General features: G+C 41.1%; 1 protein-coding gene across 1 annotated transcript in view; it reads right to left on the reverse strand.

Annotated features, from left to right (window-relative positions):
- Positions 1-24,208, reverse strand: part of LOC126260594 (uncharacterized) — a 145,948-nt gene that overhangs the window by 60,917 nt on the left and 60,823 nt on the right. Inside the window, exon 2 of the mRNA XM_049957929.1 lies at positions 5,394-5,667. Coding sequence (XP_049813886.1) covers positions 5,394-5,667 — 274 coding nt within the window. The remainder of the gene's footprint in view (positions 1-5,393; positions 5,668-24,208) is intronic.

Raw genomic sequence — 24,208 nt, forward strand, 5'->3', positions numbered from 1 at the left:
AAATTTTGGGAAAAACTCGAAACTGAAATGTCCAAAATTCCAGAGGAGGATGTAAAAATTCTTCTAGGGGATTTCAACGCGCAAATTGGCAAAGAGAGGAAATATAAAAAAACAGTCGGTAATTACCCTGCACACAAATTCACAAACAAGAACGGCATGAGACTCATCGAGTTATGTCAGCAAAACAACCTAAAAATCGTGACAACATCACTTCGAAAAGACCCCAAGAAACAAAAAACATGGAGATCACCAAACCTTCAGCTTGGTGAATTTCAAATAGACCATGTTGCGATCTCCTATGACTTCCAGAAAGAAATACACACAAGTCCGCAGAGGGGCAAATATAGATTCTGACCACTACCTTACCAGAGTTAAAATTAAATTCACTCCAAAAAGGAAACGCCAAAGGAAATCACCACTAATTCCCAAATTTGACTTGAAAAATATCAAGGAATCAGAAATTACAGAAGCATGGGATAAACAACCAACAAACAACTGGAAAGATTTCCGAACGAAAATTATACAGAAAGCAAGAGATTTGATTCCGTTAAAGAAAATATCCAAGCATCCATGGTGGAATTCGAATTGTGATAACGCATTAGAAGAGAGACAACAAGCCTTTTTAAATTACAATTGTGACAAATCAGAAACCACACAACAAACATTTTTCAAAGTGAGAAAACAAACAGCTAAAATACTTAGACAAACTAAAAGAAAATACCTTAATGAACAGCTAAACACAATTGAAGAAAACTTTAAGAACCACAACACTCAAGATTTTTATAAAATATTCGCAAATCAAATCAAAGGATACACTCCACAAAATCTCTGCTTCCGGAAACAGAATGGAAAATTGGCACTAACTAACAAAGAAAATTGCCAAGAACTAGCTAAATATTTCTCACAACTCCTAAATTGCCCACAACCAAGTACAAGATTCCCCAGATTACAACCAGAACACACGAATGAGACTTCACTACCACCATCTCAAGAAGAAATTTATAGTCACATTAGAAAACTCAAAAATAATAAATCATCGGGAGAAGATGGAATTGTAGCTGAACTACTGAAAAACCTTGGTCCAAATTCGTTAAAAGAGATCACTAGCATCATCCAAGAAATTTGGCAGACAGAAAATATCCCAGAGGAGTGGAAGTGTGCACTAATTCACCCATTGCACAAAAAGGGAGAGAGATCAGACGTAAACAACTACAGAGGCATTTCACTTTTACCAGTTACCTACAAAATTCTATCTGCATGTCTCCTAAAGAGGGCACAAGAACAACTAGAACATACAATTTCAGATTACCAAGCAGGCTTTCGTCCTAATAGATCATGCCCGGAACAGATATTCAACCTTAAAACTATTTTAAAGATTAAAGCAATCAGGTCAAAACCAATAATCTGCACATTCGTTGATTTCAAAAAGGCATACGATTCCATAGACAGACAGTCTCTATGTCACATTCTCGAAGAACGAGGCCTAGACACTAAAACCCGAAAACTAATTGAACAAACACTAACAGAAACCAAATCAAAAATTAAATTCAGAGGGGAAATTTCGGAACCATTCTCAATTAAAACAGGAGTAAGACAAGGAGATGGGATCTCACCACTATTATTCAATATAGTTTTGGACAAAGTTATGAAAGAGTGGGAAGTAACACTAAGGAAACAAAGCTTGTGGAAGCCAATTGAACCAGGAAGAGGTAAAGGAAAATTGAACATCCCTTATTTAGCGTTTGCAGATGACTTGGCAATTATAACTGACAGTGAAGAAACAGCAGTAAAACAAATTGAGACACTTAAAGAATGTGCTGAGAAGGTTGGCCTGCAAATCTCCTTTGAGAAGACAGAATTCATCTGCTCAAAATTAGATATTTCGAAACTAAAAACAAAGTATGGTGAAATAACTAGAGTCAAGCACTTTAAGTATCTCGGTGAAGTTATTGAACCAACAGGACTTGAGAAAATAGCACAAAAAAACCGATTACAGAAAATCAAGAAAGCATTCGGACTTATTCAAAATATATATAACAAGAAATGTCTATCAAAAGGCACTAAAATCAGACACTACAACACAGTCATCAAACCAACAGTCACATATGCAAGTGAAACACTCTCCCTGAATAGAAAATTAGATTTACACGAAATTAAGAAAGTAGAGAGAAAAATTATTAGAAAAATCCTAGGACCACGATACACACAAGATGGATACAGGCTGCAGACTACCGAGACAACCGAAAAAATATCAAACATCGAGGCAGATATCAGGAAGAGGCGGATGAAGTTTTATGGACATATAGACAGATTACCTGGAAACAGGTTAACTAAACGTCTATTGGACTATATGACATCACTTAAGGCAACAATACCCTGGGTAACTGAAGTTAAGAAGGATTTGAAAAAGGCAAAAATTGACATAACAAACACATCAGACCGGGATACATTCAGAAGAAAAATCGACAAGTGGAAGTTTACTCCAGAGACGGAATCTAAACCTTTCCGACCAAAGTGGACCGAAGAAAGGAAGAAGGCCTTTGGGGAGGCAGTGAAGAACTACTGGGAAAATAAGAAGAACATTAAGAAATGTTAATCACCTGCTTATCGTTCTCCCATGGGGACATTCGCTAATAATAATAATAATAATAAATATAAAGGTCCTAGTCATACAGACAGCTGCATACTACTGCAGATACAATAACTATATTATTGATTCCTGGGTATTAATTTTAATGCCAAACATGATAAAAAAAATTGCTATAAACTGCCTGTAATGTACAATTAGAAATAAGGTATCAGATCACCTGAAGTTTTTTCTTGTAGTAATTTATTTATTTATTTTATCTTGTGCTCTCATGTTATCGTCATTCTGATTAAAATACTTGCCCTTATATCGACGTTAATACATGTAAAGAACAATAAATTACATCTCTGTACAAAGTAGGCCTATGCCATATCTTTCTGTCAAGATCTTTGTTACAAGCAACAGTCGTTAAGAGCATGCTGGATGCTGGAAAAGTTTCTCTGTCAAAGTGTAAATTAATATAGTTCGTGTGGAAGTGTGTGTACTGATATAGTTACTGGACATTAAAATGGAGGCAGACAGATGGACACTAACCGAAAAAAGCCGCTTATACTGTCGCAGTAAGTAGAAACTAAATTTACATCCATATCGACCGATAAGCTATAGTCATGGCGACACATTAAAGTGTGACCGACCTTTCTGCCATAGAGCCATCAGCCAGCATTATGCTACCAATAATGATGTAACTTCCTGAAACCATCTGAAGAGGAACCTGAAAAGTTTCGAAAACCGGTTCGTGGAATAAAACATAATTATTCAAAAAATTGACTGGTTGCAGTTCTGTATAAATTATTTACAAGGAAAAAAATCAAAACATTTCGCCGATCATTATATTCCATTGAATTAAGCCCGATTAACCACCTGTGGAACCCTCAACCACCATGTTCCCTCGATACGGACACATGTACCGCTTTACATCTGATGGGAACCGTACAAACAATCTGATACTTACGAAGAGATTTTAGCCCAATTCTTAATTAGCCTCGAGGCTGTCTGTTAGAGTGCCAAGTGATACAAATCAATACAGTTGGTATTAACGAGACTCTCCCTTTATAGTCAATATTTAAGGCATGCATTACGACGTGAAACATAATTCATTTCGAAAGGATGATAATAAATTACTAGACAACGACCTATGATTACGAAACTGATATTGGACTTGTATGTCCAGAAGGAAACAAATAACAATAAATAAACCAAAACATTATTATTTAATAAATCTCACATCGATGGCATATTCCCTGTGTCTCACATTTTGTTCCTTGTTAAGATTTCTGAGGTGCATGTTTCTGTTTATATTTCTAATATGTAAAAGGGTCAGTCAGTCAAATGAACCATGGCATGGTTCCACTCAAAGGTAAACCCCACACAAGTTAACACATTTATCTTACTGAGAAAAGAGATGATAAATTTCGGTTTTGCATAACGCGTTCGGCCGCTAACTGATCCCAAACCGTACCAAAGTCTGCACTTCCCCGTCCGATTGAAGTCAACGTCCGCTCGTGTGTTTCTTGAGGTCGCTTAAGATGTGAAAATCACACCGTGAGAGGTCCAGGCTGTACGGAGCATGTTGCAGTATTTCCCAATCAAATCGCTAAAGCGTAGCCTTTGTCCGATTGACAGTGTGGGGGCGGGCGTTATTGTGCAACAGGGTTATTCCGCCCTACAGCATTCCTGGGCTTTTTGTATTTATGGCAACTCGCAATTTCTGCAAAGTCTCTTCACAGCGTTGCGCATTGATTGTGGTTCCAGGCTCGAGGAACTCGACGAGCAGCGAGCTCCTGAGGTTGAAAGAGAAGGTTATTGTGATCTTGTGTGCCGGAAATTGTGTGCACAGCTTGGAATTTCTTTGCCGGGGGGAGATATTGGATGCTTGCATTGTTGGTTTTGCCGTTTTCCCTCGGGCTTTAGGAATTCTCTCGGATAGAATCATTCCGTTGCACGATAACTCCCGCCCATACTGCTAATCGGACGAATGCTCCGCTACAGCGATTAGGTCGGGAAACACAGCAGCATCCTACATACGGCCCGGATCTTTCACCGTGTGATTTTCAATTTTTTGGTGACATGACGAAAGACATGCGTGGACGTCGGTTTCAGTCGGACGAGGAAGTGCCAGCGTGGGTGAGGCTGTGGATCCGCCGGCAGGCGATTGCTATCTATGAAACAGAATTTGATGGCCTCGTCTCCCAGTGGGATAAATGCCTTAATGCATGTGGTGATTACTTTTGAATGGAACCATTCCATGGGCGCGTCGTGGGTGTTTGGTTTTCATTTGACTGCCCCTCATAGTCTACTCCGAACCTGTGATTTTAGGCTTTTCCAGCACTGGAAGATTTTGATTATTTCTCGGATAATCAGTCGTAAAGAGGGTGACGTCAGCTGGCCCAAGAATTATTTAAAATACTCTAAATTCGATTAACTTATTATTATTAACCAATATGGATCATATTGTGTTTGTGTGGGGGAAGGGGGTGAGTCTTAAATAGCCAGTCACCCAATGGTGTTGGTCTCTTCCTGTTCTTTTTATTGTGGGATAGGGGGAAGGGATGTCCGGTTATGAAATGCACGTTACCTCTACTGGGATGGACACTGTGTTATCTGTTGGTCTTGTTCTGTGTAAGTATTCGAGGTGTGGGCCATGTTAAGTCACGAAATGAACCATCCCTGTATTGGGAATGATGTAGAAATTGTGTTGTACTGGCAGTAAGGGCCATGTCCTGTCATGAAATGAACCACGCTAATGGTGACTGTGCGATCTGTTCCTAAGATTTGTGTTGTTTGCTGGCGGCGCGCGGGTACTCACTTGACCTCCTGCTCGGACTGGGCGAGCAGCCAGTGCACCTTGTCGCGGCGCCGCGTGCCGAACGCCATGAGCTGCACCACGTGGCAACCGGAGGGCAGGTCGGGCCGGCCGGGGATGCGCGCCGTCCACTGGCTGACGGCCATCATCTCCGGCGCGTCCTTCACCCTGACGCTGCCCTCGGGCTGCCCGCGGCCCTTCTCCTTGAACCACGCCAGCGTCGAGTCGTCGTACAGCACCACCCACTCCTCTCGCCATGCTTTGCCGAATAGCCTCTCTGTAGAAACAGAAATAGCGTCTTCTGCAGGCCTCGTCTTAACTTCCACACAAGGACATTCATGTTATGCTACACATGGATGGAAAAGTTTTTACACATTGATCGACATTTATAGAATAACGGCTAGCAGTCATAGCATAATTCTGTTGTGTTAGACGAATTCCTCGGGAAAAGTGTCTTACATCTGGAAACTCATTTTTTATTAAATGCTTCGTTATTTCCTGTACCAACATACACACTAAGACAAAAGAAAATAAAGAAAGCCGACGCACGACGAAGGAATTATTCCGAAATGGACGGGAATCGGTAGATGTGATGCACGTGTGCAGGCAAACAAATGATTACAATTTCAGAAAAAAAGGATGGTTTAGTCAAGAGGAAGAACTTCACACATTCAGAAAGTCAATAACGCACTGGTCCACCTTTTGCCCTTGTGCAATCACATATTCGGCTTGGAATTGATCGAGAGAGTTGTTGGATGTCCTTCTGAGGGATATCGTGCCAAATTCTGTCCAACGGGTGCGTTAGATCGTCAATATCCCGAGGTGGTTGGAGGGCCCTGCCCATAATAATCCAAATTCTCGTGGTGTGAGGGCCAAATGTAAGCCCATGTAGGGCCACAAAACAAGGCGTAGCACATCGTCGACTTACAGTAATGCTGCCTGTTACGAAAAAAAATGACGGCCCAAACTATCATTCCTGGTTGTCGGGCCGTACAGAGGGCTACAGTCAGATTGGTATACCACCGTTGAAAGGTGCGACTCGAGACATGTCTTTGGTGAACATCGGAGCTCATTTGTAAGTGGAACTCCTCACGGAAGAGAATTCTCCTCCAGTCAAGGAGAGCCGCGCGGGATTAGCCGAGCGGTGTCAGGCGCTGCAGTCATGGACCGTGCGGCTGGTCCCGGTGGAGGTTCGAGTCCTCCCTCGGGCATGGGTGTGTGTCCTTAGTATAACTTAGGTTAAGTAGCGTGTAAGCTTAGGGACTGATGACCTTAGCAATTAAGTCCCACATTTGAACATTTGAGTCAAGGAGATTCCAGGCAGAGGACGTGTCTGGAGACGCCCTGAACATTGTTGGGATACCAGCTTGGCTGTCGCCCGTCATACGTCCCGACAGACAGAAGTGATGGTCTGGGGTCCCATTTCTTTTCATAGCAGGATTCATTTAGTTCTCATCTGTGGCACCCTTACAGCGCAGGTGTACGTCGAAATATTCTACGACCTGTTTTGTTTCCCTCAATGCAAGCTATCCTGGGCTTATATTTCATCAAGATAATGCTCGCCTGCACACCGCGAGAGTTTCTACTGCCTGTCCTCGTGCTTACCAAATCCTTCCTTGATCAACAGGGTCGGCGGACTTATCTCCACTTGAGAACGTTTAGAGCGTTATGGGGCAGCGGCCTCCAACCAGTTCGGGATTTTGACTGTCTGATGCACCAGTAAGACAGAATTTGGCACGATGTCTCTCACGAGGACATCCGACAAATCTTTCAATCAATGTCAAGCCGAATAAGTGCCAGATGTAGACCAACGCGTTAATGAATTGCTAAATTTGTGAAGCTCTTTCTATTGACTAACTCATCAACTTTTTCTGGAACTGTAACCATTTGATTGTCTCTACATTTACATCACAGCTACTGATTTGCGTCCCAATCGGATATTTTCACCGTGTTACAATGTTTTTTTTGTTGTATAGCGTATTTATAAAACAAAACAGCTGTGCTCATTGTTACATTGTGAAACAGAGATATTCACAATTTCTGCAACGTTGTTTTAGCTTAACGAAAGAACTTACAAAGGTGTGTGTACAGAAATTCATGAATTCAATTTAATTCGAGAAATCTGAGGAAAAAACTACCACTTATGATGGAGACGATCGAAGAAAGAGGGATAAAATTATGGAGTGGGAATGAATGCAAGCACGACAAAAGTATTGAGAGTCACCAAATATAAGAGTTCAGTCAATGAAAAATGTTGAAAGAAGTAAAATCTTTCAGGTACTTAGAACGTTTTGTGATATGAATGGAAGCCGTGAGGGGGATATAAAAAGAATATTCATTGTTAAAAGTGCTTTCTGAAAAGGTGAAAGTTTTCTTAACTGCAAAAAGAATTGTATCAGAGTTAACAAAGCCATTTGCCATGTGTTTCACCTTGAATGTAGCACTGCATAGCAATGAATTTCGGTCTTTCGAAAAGAAAGAGGAAAAGTTCTTGGATGGTAATTAAATGTATTTGTGGAGGAAAGAGCTGAAAGCAGAATGGGCTGACACAATGATGAATTAAGAAGTAGAAGAAAAGGAGATGAACGAAAACTAGTGCAAATAATGAAAGTAAAGAGAACATCTTGTCTGTGACGTATTCTACGAAATAAACACTGCAACGAAGAGTCAATGAAGGAAAGGTTGCAGGGACGAGAGAGAGGGTAGGACGAAAACTTGGAATTCTAGATGGCTTTAATAATGTACGAAGTTGACAGCAGGTTCAGGGAGAGGCAGCGAAGGGAGGAAAATTGAGAGACAGACATATATACCACAAACACGACACAGAAAATTGATTACAAGGTGTACAGAAATAAAAGTGCTCAGTATCAGACTATCTGAAGATGAGATGCTAGGATTTTATAAACATGATATTTAGGTAACATACAGGATTGTAAGAAGTATTGTACAATTTTCAGGCAATAAAAATAATAGGTAACTCTTCAAAATATACTCTTACCCTTCCCTCCATTAATGTTACTAAACACCTTGCGTCAAGAGCTACACACTTGTTACAATTGCGGCATCTGCAAGCAGTATGTGCAGTGTGATTGCACACTGATTCTATCTAGACTCTTTCATGTATTCTGTCGACAAGTTAGCTTGTCTACAGTGTTCAATAGCGCAAGTGCAGTTCCCTTGTGTCCAATAAGTTATGTGGCACAGAAACAGCTACTAAAATTCTCATGCAAATCTCATACGTCATCCCGCAGAATACTGTTGCAAACACGCCGCAGAATAGTCATAATATTTGGATCAGTTTACCCATATTATGATCATTTTTCAAGACAGCAATAATTCAATTCCAATTAAAACAATTTATATTAAAGTGATTTCCTCATTGCTGTTTGTAGTATAATATTGTTTCTTGCATCTTTTTCACCTACATTACTTTCATTGGTTGTTGCTGTGATCCTTCTCACCCAATCTTTTGTCTTGTGATCTCAGAAGAAGCTTGTTTCCAATAAATTTCAGCAATCTTCTGAAGTCGTAGGTTACTCTTCTTCCAGTATAGTGGACAGTACGAATCGTATGGATCGCTTTCATTTCAGTTTTTTATTCTTCTCAAGTTTTAAGAGAACTGATTCCATTCCTTAAATGTTTATTAGCGTCCACGCGATTAGACTCAATGAAGACTTAAAATCGTTTTTCTGAAAGTTACGTGAGAGTAAAGGTGGCAGACAACTCGTCCATTGTTAGGCAAATAGATTTGTTATTCCCGTGAAGATTATTTCATTGCTTTTTTCGATACTTATGTTTGGATGATATCCCAAATTAATTTTTGTCCATGTTTTCCTACGCCATTTCAGGCGGTTCTTATGCCGGGGGTCCTCCTGCGACATGTGTGTTATAAGGATTTTAAAATTGAGCTGGAATATGCCTACACAGGTAGCACATTACCACATTTGCAGACGATATTTTCGTTTCCTTCGAACCTAGAGCAATTTAAGCAATAACGGAGAAGCTGGACAATCACGGCAGTAGGTGTGAAGATTATATACAATAAGATGAAAATACTATACAATATCATGCCGATAACAAGAGAGCAAAACATAATCTGAAGCTGTTGTGACACTCGGCGGTTTGTGCATTGAAACACCTGAGAATAACAAAAGAAGACTACTTGAAGAAATAAACAGGATATTAAATATGGCTTGAAGTTCATTTGGGAAAGTGAATGCTGCATTCAGAACTAAATTCCCAATCTGCATTAAACAGTCTATAACCGGTGGATAGTGCCAGTTCTACAAAAGTGACCCATGGGTGTTCATTGCACCAACAGTTCAAAAATAGAAGCTTGCTCAAAAAGGAATAGAAAAACGCACATTCGACATAACAGGAAGGTACAAATAAGCAGGTAGATGTAGAAGGGAAAAGCCATACAGTGAGGGACTAAAGGGATTCGATGTAGGATTCTGTAGACAGATACAGGAAACTGTAGCGAATTGCAGGAAGGCTTGCTGAGGATCGGCATTTGGTGCAGGGACTAGCAGTTGACTTAGAACGTAAATAAATGTAAGGAAGTGCGTATAAACAGACGAACAGATCCACTGTTGTTCGTTTACACTCTACGCGGCAAATTACAAGACACAGTAATTACCGTAAAATACCTAGGAGAAACCACCGGAGTGACCTAAAGTGAAGTGACCACGCAAAATAAATAGCAGGAAAAGAAGATTGAGATTAATTGTGAGAACCTTGAGGAAATGTAATGCATCAATGATAGAGGTGGCTTAGAAAACAATAGTTCGACCGATTCTCAAGTGCTGTTCATCATTCTGGGAGCCAAACCGAGTAGGATTAGTAGAGGAGATAGAGGAGCTCCAGTGGAAAGGTCCGCAGCTCGTGGTCTAGTGGCTGGCGTTGCTGCCTCTGCATCAGGGAGTCAAGGATTCGGTTCCCGGCGCTACAGTCTGTAACCGCGCGACCGCTACGTTCGAAGGTCGTATCCTGCCTCGGGCATGGATGTGTGCGATGTCCTTAGGTTACTTAGGTTTAAGTAGTTTTAAGTTCTAGGGGACTGACGACCTCAGAAGTTAAGTCCCATAGTGCTCAGAGCCATTTGAACCATTTTTTTCGGTTCCCGGCCAGGTTGGTGATTTTCTCTGCCTGGGGACAAAGTGTTTGCGTGGTCCTCATCATTTCATCATCATGATCATCCGTGCGAGTAGATAGGTTGGACTGTGAAAAAAGTCGGACTTTGTACGGGCGCTGATGAGCGTGCAGCTGAGTGCATCCCAAACCTAAAATCATCATCCAGTGAAAAGCGGCGCGTTTCGTTCGGGATTGTTTACTAGACAGGAGAGCGTTACGGAGATGCCCAACAAATTCCACTGCATACGCTACAAGAGAGACGTTGTGATTGACGAAGAGCTTTTCTGTTGGCATTTCTACATCTACATCTACATAGACACTCCGCAAGCCACCATACGGAGCGTGGTGGGAGGAACGCCGTATCGCTACTAGTCACCTCCTATCTTGATCCATTCGCAAATAGAACGACGGAAAAACGACTGTTTGTATGCCTCCGTATGGGTCCTAATTTCCTGTCTCTTATCGTCGTACTCATTACGAGCAATTTACGTTGGCTGCATTAGAATGGTTCAGCACTCAGCTTCGAATGCCCGCTCTCTAAATTTACTCAGTGGTGTTCCTCGAAAGGAATGTAGCCTTCCCTCCAGGAATAACCACTTGAGTTCCAGAAGCATCTCCGTAACACTCAAGTGTTGTTCGAAACTACCGGTAACAAATCTAGCAAGCCGCCTCTGAACTGTTTTGATGTCTTCCCATCCGACCTAAACGGATCCTAAGTACTCAAGAATAGGTCGCACTAGCGTCCGATACGTGGTCTCCTTTACGGATGAGCCGCACTTGCCTAAAATTTTTGCCATAAACCGCAGTCGACCGTTCGCCTTCCCTGCCACAGTCTTCACATGCTCGTTCCATTTCATACCATTTTGCAACCCACTTTGCAACGTTACCCCAGATGATTAAATGACGCGACTGTGTCAAGCAGGACCCTACTAACGCTGTTTAACAGTGAAATGCGCCAAAGAGCCGTGCGATTGTGAAGTTATTTTATTTTACCCACCAGTTTCGACAATTCATTACGCCATCTTCAGGCTCCAAATCTGTTCTCAAGTGCTTCCTTCGAAGACTTGGCTTGAGAATTCACGACATCAAGAAACATATAGCCCCAGTATGATAATATCGATTATTATCGAGAGGTGCATATGGGGCCTGAAGCTGTAATAATAAATTGATGAAACTGATAGCTAAAATAAAATAACTTCTCAATTGCACGGCTGTTTGGCGAATTTCATTGTCAAATATTTGACCAGCCGCTGTCCCATATCCACAATGGATCAACAGAGGCTACTAATGCTGTATACCAACGTTACGGGTTTGTTTCTCCTATTCATAACATTAAATTACATTTTTACACATTTAGAGGAAGCTGCCACTCATCACACCAGCTAGCAATTTTGGCTGAGGCATCCTCCAACACTCTCTCAACCTTGACACACTATCGTACACCACAGCATCATCAGAAATGGTTCAAATGGCTCTAAGCACTATGGTACTTAACATCTGAGGTCATCAGTCCCCTAGACTTGGAACTAATTAAACCTAACTAGTCTAAGGATATCGTTAACATCCATCCCCGAGGCAGGATTCGAACCTCCGACCGTTGCAGCAGTGCTGTTCCGACTGAAGCGCCTAGAACCGCTCGGTCACAGACGCCGGCACATCATCTTCAGCAAACAACCGAAAATTGCTACCCACCCTCTCCGGAAAATCATTTATGTAGACAGAGAGCAGCAGCGGCCCTATCACTGTTCCCTGTGACGCTCCTGACGATATCCTTGACTCCGATGAACGCTCGCCTTGGAGAACAGACTGGGTTCTATAATTTAAAAAGTCTTCGTACCACTCACATATGTGTGAACGTATTCCATATTCTTGTATCTCCGTTACCTGCCTGCAATGGGGCACCGTGGCAAATGCTTTTGGGATATCTAGAAATACATAATCTGCTTCTTGCCCTTCATTCTTGTTTCGCAGGATATCATGTGAGAAAAAGGCAAGCTCAGTTTTGCACGAGCGTTTCTATAAATGAGCTGATACGTGGGCATACGCTTTCCCGTCTCAAGAAAATTTATTTTATTCGAACTGAGAATATGTTCAAGGCTTCTGCAGCATAACGAATTTAGTGATACTGGTCTGCAATTTTTCAGGTCCGCTCTTTTACCCTTCTTATGTACAGGCGACCATATTTTGGGAGCTTATCTTCCAAGAAGAGTCGAGAAACCAATTACATCCTTAATACGTCTCGCGAAATGATCGCGACGAGGCAGAGAAATTAGATTTCATACGGAGCTTTATCGACAATCAATTTTCACACGCACTGTTCGTGAATGAAACAAGAAAGGCAAAAAAAGAAAGAGGTTTCACTAATATTTTCGACCACGCACCGTAAGATGCCTTCCAGAGTATAGGTGTAGACGTAGATACAGATTATTCATGAAAAGAAAACACATAGAGGATGACGTAATTGAAAATGGATGTACGACATAAAGAAACAGTTGGCGAAATTAAAATTAGGAAAGCTAAAGTTCTGGAATAGACCTACACCCAGCAGTCGACGATGAATGAATGAGAAAAATGCTGTTGATAATTATGCTAGCGCTAATTATGATGAGGAGCTAAAATCAATGTCCCTTTCCTTTTTTATGAAATAATCCAGATGGTCGTAACGAAATTATTGAGTTTTGAAGAAGTTACAGGAGGTGTTACCAGTATTCTCATTGGCTGATATCAGTAGTAGGTGGAGCGTGTACCACTCTGAAAGAATTAACGAGCTATTGTTGACAAGGACAATTTTTTTCCTGCCTTCATGGTAACTTTCACACAGTTAAAAATTTCAAAATGAAAGTGGGATAATGAAACATTGATCAAAAGGAGAAGCGATATTGCACTGAATAAAACATCAATTAAAAAAAGCAAAATATATATTTCATCAATAATTCAGTTTCTATGTATAGTGATAATATTTATCACCGGCCGTGTACGAGATTTAAATAATGTGAACCAAGCGATGTAGGAAATTTACACGATATGAATAACGTAAAAACACCACCTACGTTAGGCCGCCAGTGAGTATTACATGCATGATATCGCCAATTTCAGTCCCATGGCCCACACTGACAAGTAATTTAAACTTTTGTGCATTTGAAATATAGTCTGATTAACAAATAAATGCATTCAGTTTCCAAATATGTTTCATTGATATAATTTTTCGCGGCAGCTTTGCTGAAAAATTTGTCAGATTCTCGGAGGTAAGAGGATTTGCTACAGTAATTTCACATTTCAGTCCTACTACTGTCTTTACTTTTTGGTATATTGTGTTCCTGTAGCCTAAAATGTTGATATTCCCCACAAAAGTCATTCCGGTTCACGTCATTTTCTTTATTTGCTAGTGAAAAGTAAGCAAATACGACTCAGTGTTTTACATTTACGACTTGTTTTTCATATTTGAGATGCATACAACATTGAAACACAAGTTTTAAGAGCTTCAGAATAAGGCTGCTTTGACCGGATATTTTATATAACGGTGTCACATAGCTGTAGAAATCTTTTAAATCTACATACAATTGGAGTTTCTGACTTTTGAGTTAAAAAAAATACATTAACATAGACAGAAAAATCCTGCATCTTCTCTGCAAGGTGTATCATCCAACGGTTTGTTATCCTATGGCATCTTTACAGACTAAATGATTACGGGGTAGCTTTTGACCTTGTCTCCCACTGTTCTCATACACTGCTATCCTAATAACTGCAGTTTGTTTCCATGCAAGTTGTAGATATTTCTTCCACTTACTACACTTTATTCCTGCTTCCATCATATTTTCCGAAGCTTTCGCTAAATGTAAAAATACTATGAACATACGTTTACCTTTATTCGGTCTGTTTTCTAACGAAAGTCGTAAGTAGTACTCCGCGTGTTCGTCAATTTCTCCGGAACCAAATCTAATCTTTCCTGAGTTTGGCATCTACAATCGGTTTCTTCATTTCTAAGTATCGTTACCCAAGAATGTTTACTGATAGTTCACGTTTATTCCAGTCCATTAGGTTATGAGAAAGATGTGCACTTCACCGATTCAGTCTTTTTCATTTTATTAGGTATATGTTTTCCATGTAAAATAAGAAGACTTAGAAATAATTATACTCACAGCTACAACAATATTGGTGCAATGCAAACAAATCGAGGCAACAGTGGTGAAAAACTTGTTCACAGCTTGAAAACAGCTACATATAAAATCATACCTTATAATAATATCTTCTGCGTTTGCGGACAATTGTTTTGCTTTATTTTATTAATAGAGAACTATACTGTGTCTGATCGAGCAATATGGCACTAGACCGTAAATAATTTTGTGCTTGGTAAATGATTCCAACGTAGTTGCTTCATTAGAGTAGCTAACTTCACGAACTTAGTACCTACGTTGCATCGAAACGTGGTCTGTACATGTAACTTCATTAGATCCTTCAATTGATGTAAAACTTATTTCCCACTGTTAAAGCAAGGAAAAGATCTTGTCACACGTTATCATTTTTGACATATATGTGCAGAACTTATGATGCGAAACGTGACCTTTCTTAGAGCACTTTGGTCTGACGTAACGAGACGAGATGGTGTTCAGTTGATTGAAACTCATGAAACACAGCTGTAGCCATCACAAAGCATAATCTTCACCTTCCATCTGATTTACTTCTTCAGTTCTTGGGCGGACAGAAAACATGAGTCATGGTTTCGCTGTTGTTGGGTTCATAATCTTATAAAAGTTTGAATATGCACAAGATACAAAAAGATGTTTATATCAACCTATTTTCACGAAATAACATACTAAAGGTTGTAAATGAAAAGGCAACTGGTTAGTTTAGACAAATTTCGTAGCAATGCTCTACCAAAGTGTGAATGGGCTACAACTAAAGTGATATGATATCTGAAAGCACATACGTCAGCCGAGGAAACGGACTGTCTACTAAATGTTGTCTGCTACCTTCGTATTTTTACGGTACGTTTACTTCAGTTCCAGAGGAGAAAAAGAGAGAAACACGGGACATGTGAAGTATTATAATGTCTTTTTACCACAGTGAAACAGTAGACAAGCAGAAAGACATTATAAACACGTTTAACTGTGTTTCGTCAAGGCTTATTTTTGTTGTCTGCGCTGTCGTATTCTCTTCAGTGTCTCGCAATGCTACTGTCGGAAAGTGTGTTAAATGATATTAGTTGATAGTCCAGTTTTAGTTTTTTATTTGTAGTAATAGCAGTGGCAATGTTAGTTGTAGGCAAGGTTCGTCTCTAGAAACCTTCGATCTTCTCCATTATCTACTCTGTGCATAAAGAACATCATACAGCTTCTTCTTCTGAGAAGGTTTCCGTCATTACATTTGGCTAGTCTTCGTCCATCATCCATAAAATATTTTCTCTGTTTATGTTCTGCGAATTTGGCAATAGGCCGTTTCTCATATTCTAATGTTCTGTTCCTAATATCCATAAGACTCATTTACAAAATATTTCGCACTCATTTATGCTTTGTACTCGGTTAAGAATTTCATCTCAATTCTGTAACAACGTATTTCAGACGCATCGTTGGCTACGTGGAAGAAGAAAACAAGAAAATTTCGAATGTTATGCAAATTTATATTTAGTTCTGATAAGTTGTTTTTTGATGTCTCATGACAGCAGTTACGACGGTTTACATACTGGCCTGCGTTAAACGAATGTACTGTGCCATTTTAGAGAAGTACAACGGTTGCTATTTAAATAAAGAGTACTGTAGAGTGTTGTACGTAGAAGATAGTCACTTAGAAACAAACTAAATTATATTTATTAGTCGGCGCGACAGTCCGATTTTAGAATCACATGATGGTTCAAATGGCTCTGAGCACTATGGGACTTAACTTCTGTGGTCATCAGTCCCCTAGAACTTAGAACTACTTAAACCTAACTAACCTAAGGACATCACATACATCCATGCCCGAGGCAGGATTCGAACCCGCGACCGTAGCGGTCGCGCGGTTCCAGACTTTAGCGCCTAGAACCGCTCGGCCACTCCGGCCGGCAATCACATGATGGATTTCGCACTTCCGTCATTTTCTTACACGCTTAGTTTTTACTGTATACGAGGCTGTATTATGCGCAGCATTTGTACGTATTTCACGTTTTACACATTTAAGGCCTTATAATGTATGATAAAGCTATTTGGAATATATTAAACCGACAGTTACAGAATTATATGATGACTAAATTCTATACATTTTTAGAACTATTTATATAACATGAGGCCAGTTAAAGCCGTACTTCGTCTGTCAACAGCCATCTTGTACCATGAAATAGAAGAAGCTCTATTAACATTGAACATGTGACACTTGCAAATGAACTAAGGCTATTTACTGTCTGAACAATTATACCTGTCTTGTTAGCTTTAAATAGATTCTGCTTCAACATTTAGTTACCTTGTCAATGGTTTTCTTATAATATCTCTGCTCTATTTGATTTCACTGAGTGATTATTAGCGTTTAGTAGGGTAATAATTTAATAGACAGGCGATGATAAGATTTTCTCGACTGAAACGCTTTTAAATTTCAATGCAATATTTGTTCCTGGATAACTGACAATGTTGTACCCTGTAACATGTTTTCACATTTGAAGAAACGTTAGCTTTCCAGAGTATCTTTGGTAATTTTAAGAAAAGTCTGCAGAAAGTAAAAAGTGAACGCTAGGTTTAAGATCTGAATAAGTTCTATTGCAGGGCTAGCTAGAGGTGGAAGTCTGAAAAAATGTGCTAGTCAGTTGTCTTGGCCAATCAACGCTGGGGCTCCGTCAGTTGAAACAGACATCATTTTATCATAACTAATGGTCGATTTTGTCATGATGTCATCAAAAGTCTCGAATGAATCTTCTCCGTGAGTCCCGTTTTTAAACGGCAATATCGCTAGCAGTGCACCCCAAAATGCTTTACTTTCAATATCAAAAAATCGCACGAAAGTAGACGTTTGTTCTTCATTGTCACATGGTTCATCAAGTGCTATGGCGTGGCAACGCATCTTCTGCAGAAATTCGAACAAACTACTCTTACTATTAGCAGCCAAAATTTCATTTCCACTTGTATTGCTTGTTGCTGACATTGCGACAACGTTCTTTTACTCTTCCAAATGTGCGGTGGCCACTTTCGACAAATTTTATTACTGTCCCAGAGTCCTAAAATTGCTTCTGGTGTTTGTTAAGCGCCCAACAATCGATTTTGGTTGCCGGGCGTTTTTTTGTAAGAAGGTAAATATGCTTAAAGATTCTTTTGACGATCTTCACTATCCAGCGGAAAACTTACTTGAAAGTGTTGATGAGCTGTTCGGTAGTGTCACTTTAAATTGGCACGTTTAACAGAATCGATAGTTTTGTTTCACATGAGGCACACTGGAACAGTACAGGCCTATAACGAAGCATAAAATTTTTTTTTCAGTCCATTGAGTCAGAAACGTCCTGTGTTCACTACCGTATTTATGTACCAGGTGACCAAAAAGTCAGTACAAATTTGAAAACTTAATAAACCACGTAATAATGTAGATAGAGAGGTAAAAATTGACACACATGCGTGGAATGACATGGGGTTTTATTAGAACCACCCCATATTGCTAGATGCGTGAAAGATCTCTTGCGCACGTCGGTTGGTGATGATCGTGTGCTCAGCCGCTACTTTCGTCATGCTTGGCCCCCCAGGTCCCCAGACCTCAGTCCGTGCGATTATTGGCTTTGGGGTTACCTGAAGTCGCAAGTGTATCGTGATCGACCGACATCTCTAAGGATGCTGACAGACAGCATCCGACGCCAATGCCTCACCATAACTCCGGACATGCTTTACAGTGCTGTTCACAACATTATTACTCGAATACAGCTATTGTTGAGGAATGATGGTGGACATATTGAGCGTTTCCTGTAAGGAACATCATCTTTCCTTTGTCTTACTTTGTTATGCTAATTATTGCTATTCTGATCAGATGAAGCTCCATCTGTCGGACATTTTTTTAACTTTTATATTTTTTTGGTTCTAATAAAACCCCATGTCATTCCAAGCATTTGTATCAATTTGTACCTCTCTATCTATATTATTCCGTGATTTATTCAGTTGTCAAATTTATACTGACTTTTTTATCACCCTGTATTTTAGGAATCATATCGATACAAAGAAACGATATAAGCTGCTTGTTATTACAAGACAATGTCCATTTTATTTCGATTCGTTATTTATAAATGTACCACTGCCCGCCACGAAGCGCATGTCGGCGCACTGCAAGGAGTTGCCTGCGTGTCGACGCATCGCAAAGCATCCGCATTCATACCACAGTCGTAGCCACGAGAACACCCTCCCAAGAGATAAAATAGTAATTGTCATCATTGTTTCATATAGCTGTGTTAAGCTTTCGTTCGAGTTACGAACTCAAAATGGTATTAAAATGAACAGGCCTGCTCCGATTAAAAAAGGCTTCATTGGTTGCCAGAGACAGAGATCGATTTATAAAGTTTCCTATTTCATCGTGTGTTGCCTTAGCGTGCCAGGAGCTCCTGTGTGAATCAACACTACACGCTGTGCCGACCGGCTACCTTGCTCCGCTGCGCCCCCACTTTCCAGCGAAGCCTCCTGCACTACACAGTACAGCGACTATGCATTTAATCTACCAACTAACCATTAAGAGCTCAAATGAGTCACCCAAATATTTGTAAAATACTCTTCAAAGTGGTAAGGGTGGCACGCAAACGTATTTTCTTGAGTGTGCTTTCTGCGGTCCGGACCTGGACCGCGGTCCGCCAGTTGCCGATTATTTATCTACAGCAAGAGTGCAGTGTCAGCTTATTTCTCGTAACTGTTGAGTTGCCTGTCATTGCAATGGTTTTCAACTTTTGACAGGGTTTCGAACATCCTAGTGCCAGGTGAGGTGGCAGAGTGCTCTCTACCGGAAGATGAAGCAATTTTTGCATCCAAGCAAAAGAAGACGGAAGACGAGGTTAACAATGAAGGACGGAAACTGAAGAAAGGGACGTGGAAGGATCCGACAAGGTGTATTGTGCCCATTACCCAGCACTCCGTCCTTGCTGTGGAAATACGGGACCTCGTTCGATGCTCTCGAAATAAGCTGAGTTGAAATTCTATGAGATTGCCGTAAACAGTTCTAAAACATTGCGACCATTTTTCAGGAGACGTATATGCAAAGCTGCACGTCGGGAGTGGGGAAAATAGGACGATGATGGTAGCCATTAAAGGAGCGTCCTAGGAGCACTCCTGAAGCACCTTCTGGCCAAGAAGCGCACAGTTCACCACTAAGATAACTAAGACTGCGGATGAAAGATCGATTGATTTCCTTGTGCACGTTTCCCAGGCCGCTGTGACGTTTTTGAAGGTTAAAACCATTTTGTACCCACAGCTGATCATTTTCTTTTAAATTAACCTTCCTATAACTTATCATTCACTTGTACGTCATCAACTGATGGAAGTAAAAGGGAAGTTATGGAGTGTGACTAGAATTCACACTGAGAGGATATAAACGATCAGATACGCTGGTGACGTTGCTACGCTCGGTGAAAGTGTAGAAAAATTACAGGACGTTTTATATTGGATAAAGAGTCTAATGAACACAGAATACGGACTTAGAGTAAACTAATATAAGGCAGATATAATTATATGAAAGCGTGGTGTCTGTTCCTTCGAACTAATAGACGCTACGCCGAACGCTGTGAAACATTATTATGTAAATGGAAGGGGAATCATTGCTGTCAACTGCAGAGGAACATTAAGTGAAATATGCAGCGACGGGCAAAAATGTGTAGCGCACCAGTGATCTCCTACTTACTAGTGCGACGCAGTAACCACTGCGCCATTCGGGACACAGCGTTACCGCAACTGCACGGACTGTCTCGGTAAGACTCACGGCCGATCCACAGTCCCACAGAGCGCCACCTGTCAGCAGTCTATGTCCAATATGGATCTGTGTAGTGTTTATTCTTTCGAAACAACAGACGCCGCACATTCATATAATTAATGAGCCTGGATCGGCAATGGATCCACTTTCTTTATTGCGAATGTACGAAAGATGTCGGACGTTCTGTGGGAATCTCTGAGTCGTGAACATGAGGAAATGGACAGGGATTGCGGGTAAGTGGCGCTCGGTGGGAGTGTAGACCGGTCGTGAGGCGTACCGAGACAGTCGGTGCAGCTGCGTTCCTGACGGCGCAGTGGTTACCGCACCTACCTAGTAAAAAGTGGTTAAAATGGGTCTGGGCACTATGGGACCTAGCATCTGAGGTCACCAGTCCCCTAGAACTTAGAACTACTTAAACCTAACTAACCTAAGGGCAGACGGCCGCGGTGGCCGAGCGGTTCTAGGCGCTTCAGTCCGGAACCGCGCGACTACTACAGTCCCAAGTTGGAATCCTGCCTCGGGCATGGATGTGTGTGATGTCCTTAGGTTGGTTAGGTTTAAGTAGTTCTAGGGGACTGATGACCTCAGAAGTTAAGTCCCATACTGCTCAGAGCCATTTGAACCATTTTTTTAACCTAAGGACATCACACACATCCATGCCCGAGGCAGGATTCGAACCTGCGACCGTAGTGGTCGCGCGGTTCCGGGCTGAAGCCCCTAAAACCGCTCGGCCACAGCGGCTGGCCCTGCCTAGTAAGCCCGAGATCCCGGATTCGAATCGTGGTCCGGTCCTCATTTTCGTCCGTCGTCGCTGATTCCGCTTAATGTCCCGGTGCAGCTGACAGCAGTGATCCCCCTTCCGTTTACATGCAGATATAATTATGAATAACGGAAACGATATTAGCGATTATATTAACAAAAAAATTGGGCACAAAATGTAGATGAGGTGGTGTTATTCTACTACCTCGGATGGCGAGTAATGCGTGACGCATAAAGGGAGCAGGATATAAGTGAGAGGCTAGGATAGGCGAATGGAGTGAGCTGTTCCAGGAACGACTCTGCCATTGGTATCACAGGGGCGTGCTGCGACCGCTTTGTGGTGAGTGTTTTGTGTGGCCGAGATGGAAGTGGTGTCTCAGTCTCAGACTGCCAGCGGACGAGAAAAGCAACACACGGTCGACTGGGCTGGCCAAGCTGGCCGAATGAAAATGTCGATTAAACGTGGTCACGATCCATGGTCGTAAAATCTCCTTGCACCAAACGTACTATGGTTAATATTTTTATTAATCAATGATAGCTTGCAACTGGGTTCAGCAAGGACTCCCAGCGTTCTCCACTCCCTGCCACCAACGTTCCTGCCATATCAGACAGCATTCCTCGCTGAAAAAGGACTACTAACAAACAACGTAGGCATAAATATATCAAGAAATTTCTGATAATGCACTTCTGGAGCACAGAATTGTATGGGCTGTGAGAAAACCGGAAAACATAAGATTCGAGATGTTTGAGATTTACCGTGTGCATAACGATGCCGTAAATTAAAATGGACTGAAGGTAAGGAAATAGGGAAAGGAACACGCTAACAGAAGAAACTGAGGTGCCACCCAAACGACTAAATTTACAGCCGATGTCGGAATGAACTACAATGATTCGTGCTGAAAGGTTTCTATATTATTATTTTTCAGTAGTGAAGAGAATAGTCTATAAGATAGCAGCAAAGTATTTCTACTAACATGGCAATAATTTAAAAAATAGATAATATAAATAAACTTATTAAATTAATTTAGCATTTCTCTAAAATGAGCGCGGTACATATGGTGTTCAGCTAAAATCAACCAATTTAATATGGCGCACCCGTAAACACTAGGCTACGCTATTGGACAATATGTTACAACATTGCACTTCAGAGCAGTCTCTGAACACAACCAAATCTACTGTAAGTAGCCTGTTTATATGTTTGTACGTTGGTAGCGCTTTAGACTGCATTAATATCAGTGACAGCGCTGTGCGCCCTCTGTAAGAGACTCTGTGGCTGATCGGACTCGCAGTTAGGAGTTAATAGTTAGCAGTGCTGGAGGTTAGAAGTTAATAGTTAGCAGTGATGGAGGTCAGAATCAGTGTCAGCGCGAGCGGACGGTCTGGACGTGGGTCCGGCATGGAAATTTAAAATTGGTTGGATATGGCTTGTAAAATGTGGGCAACGGAATTATTGACGATTAGGTATATAATTTTTCGAACTGGATGTCACATGATCAAGGTAAAATCAGCTAAATACATAGTTTGTTCTGCAATAAAATATTTTCTTTGCTAACCACATGCCTATTAGTAGTTAGAGCCTACACTAGTTAGGATCTTTTTATTTAGCCGGTTGTATACTTGTTGCATTGTGTGAGGTGACTTATGAAATGTATGGGTTATTGTTAGGATTTCTTCTAATTCAGGGCCATTGTTTTGTGTTAATTAATAGTCAGATTGCGTTATCCTTGTATATTGTGGGTCATAAATAATAGGAATAAGTTTTACCTGTATTTGTCAGGAAATAATTCTGTAGGTCAGAAAGGAAATGATAAAAAATGGAAAAGAGACAGTACGTTCAGTTTCACTCAGCAGTTTGAGAATTAAATAAAGAAGTCTCACTATCAATTTCAGCTGAACACCAGTTGTCCTGTACTCACTTTAGCGACGCATGTCGCCCTCCGCGTCCATAGATTACGTGTGCCCGCTATCTAGTGTCGCTTATAGCGGCACCACTCGTATCAGACGGTTAACTATGAGAAGTTCAAAAATGGTTCAAATGGCTCTGAGCATTACGGGACTTAACATCTGAGGTCATCAGTCCCCTAGAACTTAGAACTACCTAAACCTAACTAACCTAAGGACATCACACACATCCATGCCCGAGGCAGGATTCGAACCTGCGACAGTAGCGGTCGCGCGGTTCCAGACTGAAGCGCCTAGAACCACTAGGCCACAGTGGGCGGCAAACTATGAGAAGTCTTTTCCTGTTCTTGTTTAGTTTTAAGTGCACGCTTCCACGTCTTTCAAAGCGCATAGCTAGCGCCTGTGTCATCGTTGTCATCACATAGCCTACTTTCCTTTGTGCCCCTAATGATAGACAAAATGTGTGACCGAAAGTTCGAAGCATGGGCCATAACCCCTGTGTGTTCGAACATAATCTTGTGTTTATTTATTAGGCTGTGCTCGGCCACCACTAATTTTTCAACATTAGTAACTTGAGGTGATGGTGCTTAACACAGCATTCGACAGTAGTCCGTATGGATTACCCCACAAAACTGCTGCCACATTCATAAGCAATATTAGAAACTCCTGGTACTCTCAGGCCGAGATTAGCTTTAAAAGAGTGTAACACTTCTTTAATTAGCCTTGTTGGCCATAAGACTGATTTGATCCCTTGTCTGTTTAGGATTTACCTATCTTACTTGTTGTTGCACCGAGGAATGGGTGCTGAGAATAGTGTTGGTCCTCTTGCCTTCGTTATCGCCTCGCGTCTTGGTTTACTCGACGTAGTTGGCCGAATGTCACGGACTCAATGCCTGTTCCTTCTGAACATCGCCATCAGGTGATTGATCTCGGAGCCCCTGTGTCTAGAATAGTCCTGGCTCTGCAGGTTATGGGCTCAGTATATCTCGCTTCCGAATTATATGAGGAAAGGTATGTCCGATGAAATATTGGTACGTACCTGTACCGTATTTGTCAGTTTACGATACTAAGAATGGCTGATTCATCCACATGCTTACTGTTCGACCAACTTTATGTCCTTCATCTTCTCCGCTGTT

Source organism: Schistocerca nitens, chromosome 5 (genome assembly GCF_023898315.1).
Source record: "Schistocerca nitens isolate TAMUIC-IGC-003100 chromosome 5, iqSchNite1.1, whole genome shotgun sequence".
NCBI classification, from domain to species: Eukaryota; Metazoa; Arthropoda; class Insecta; order Orthoptera; family Acrididae; genus Schistocerca; species Schistocerca nitens.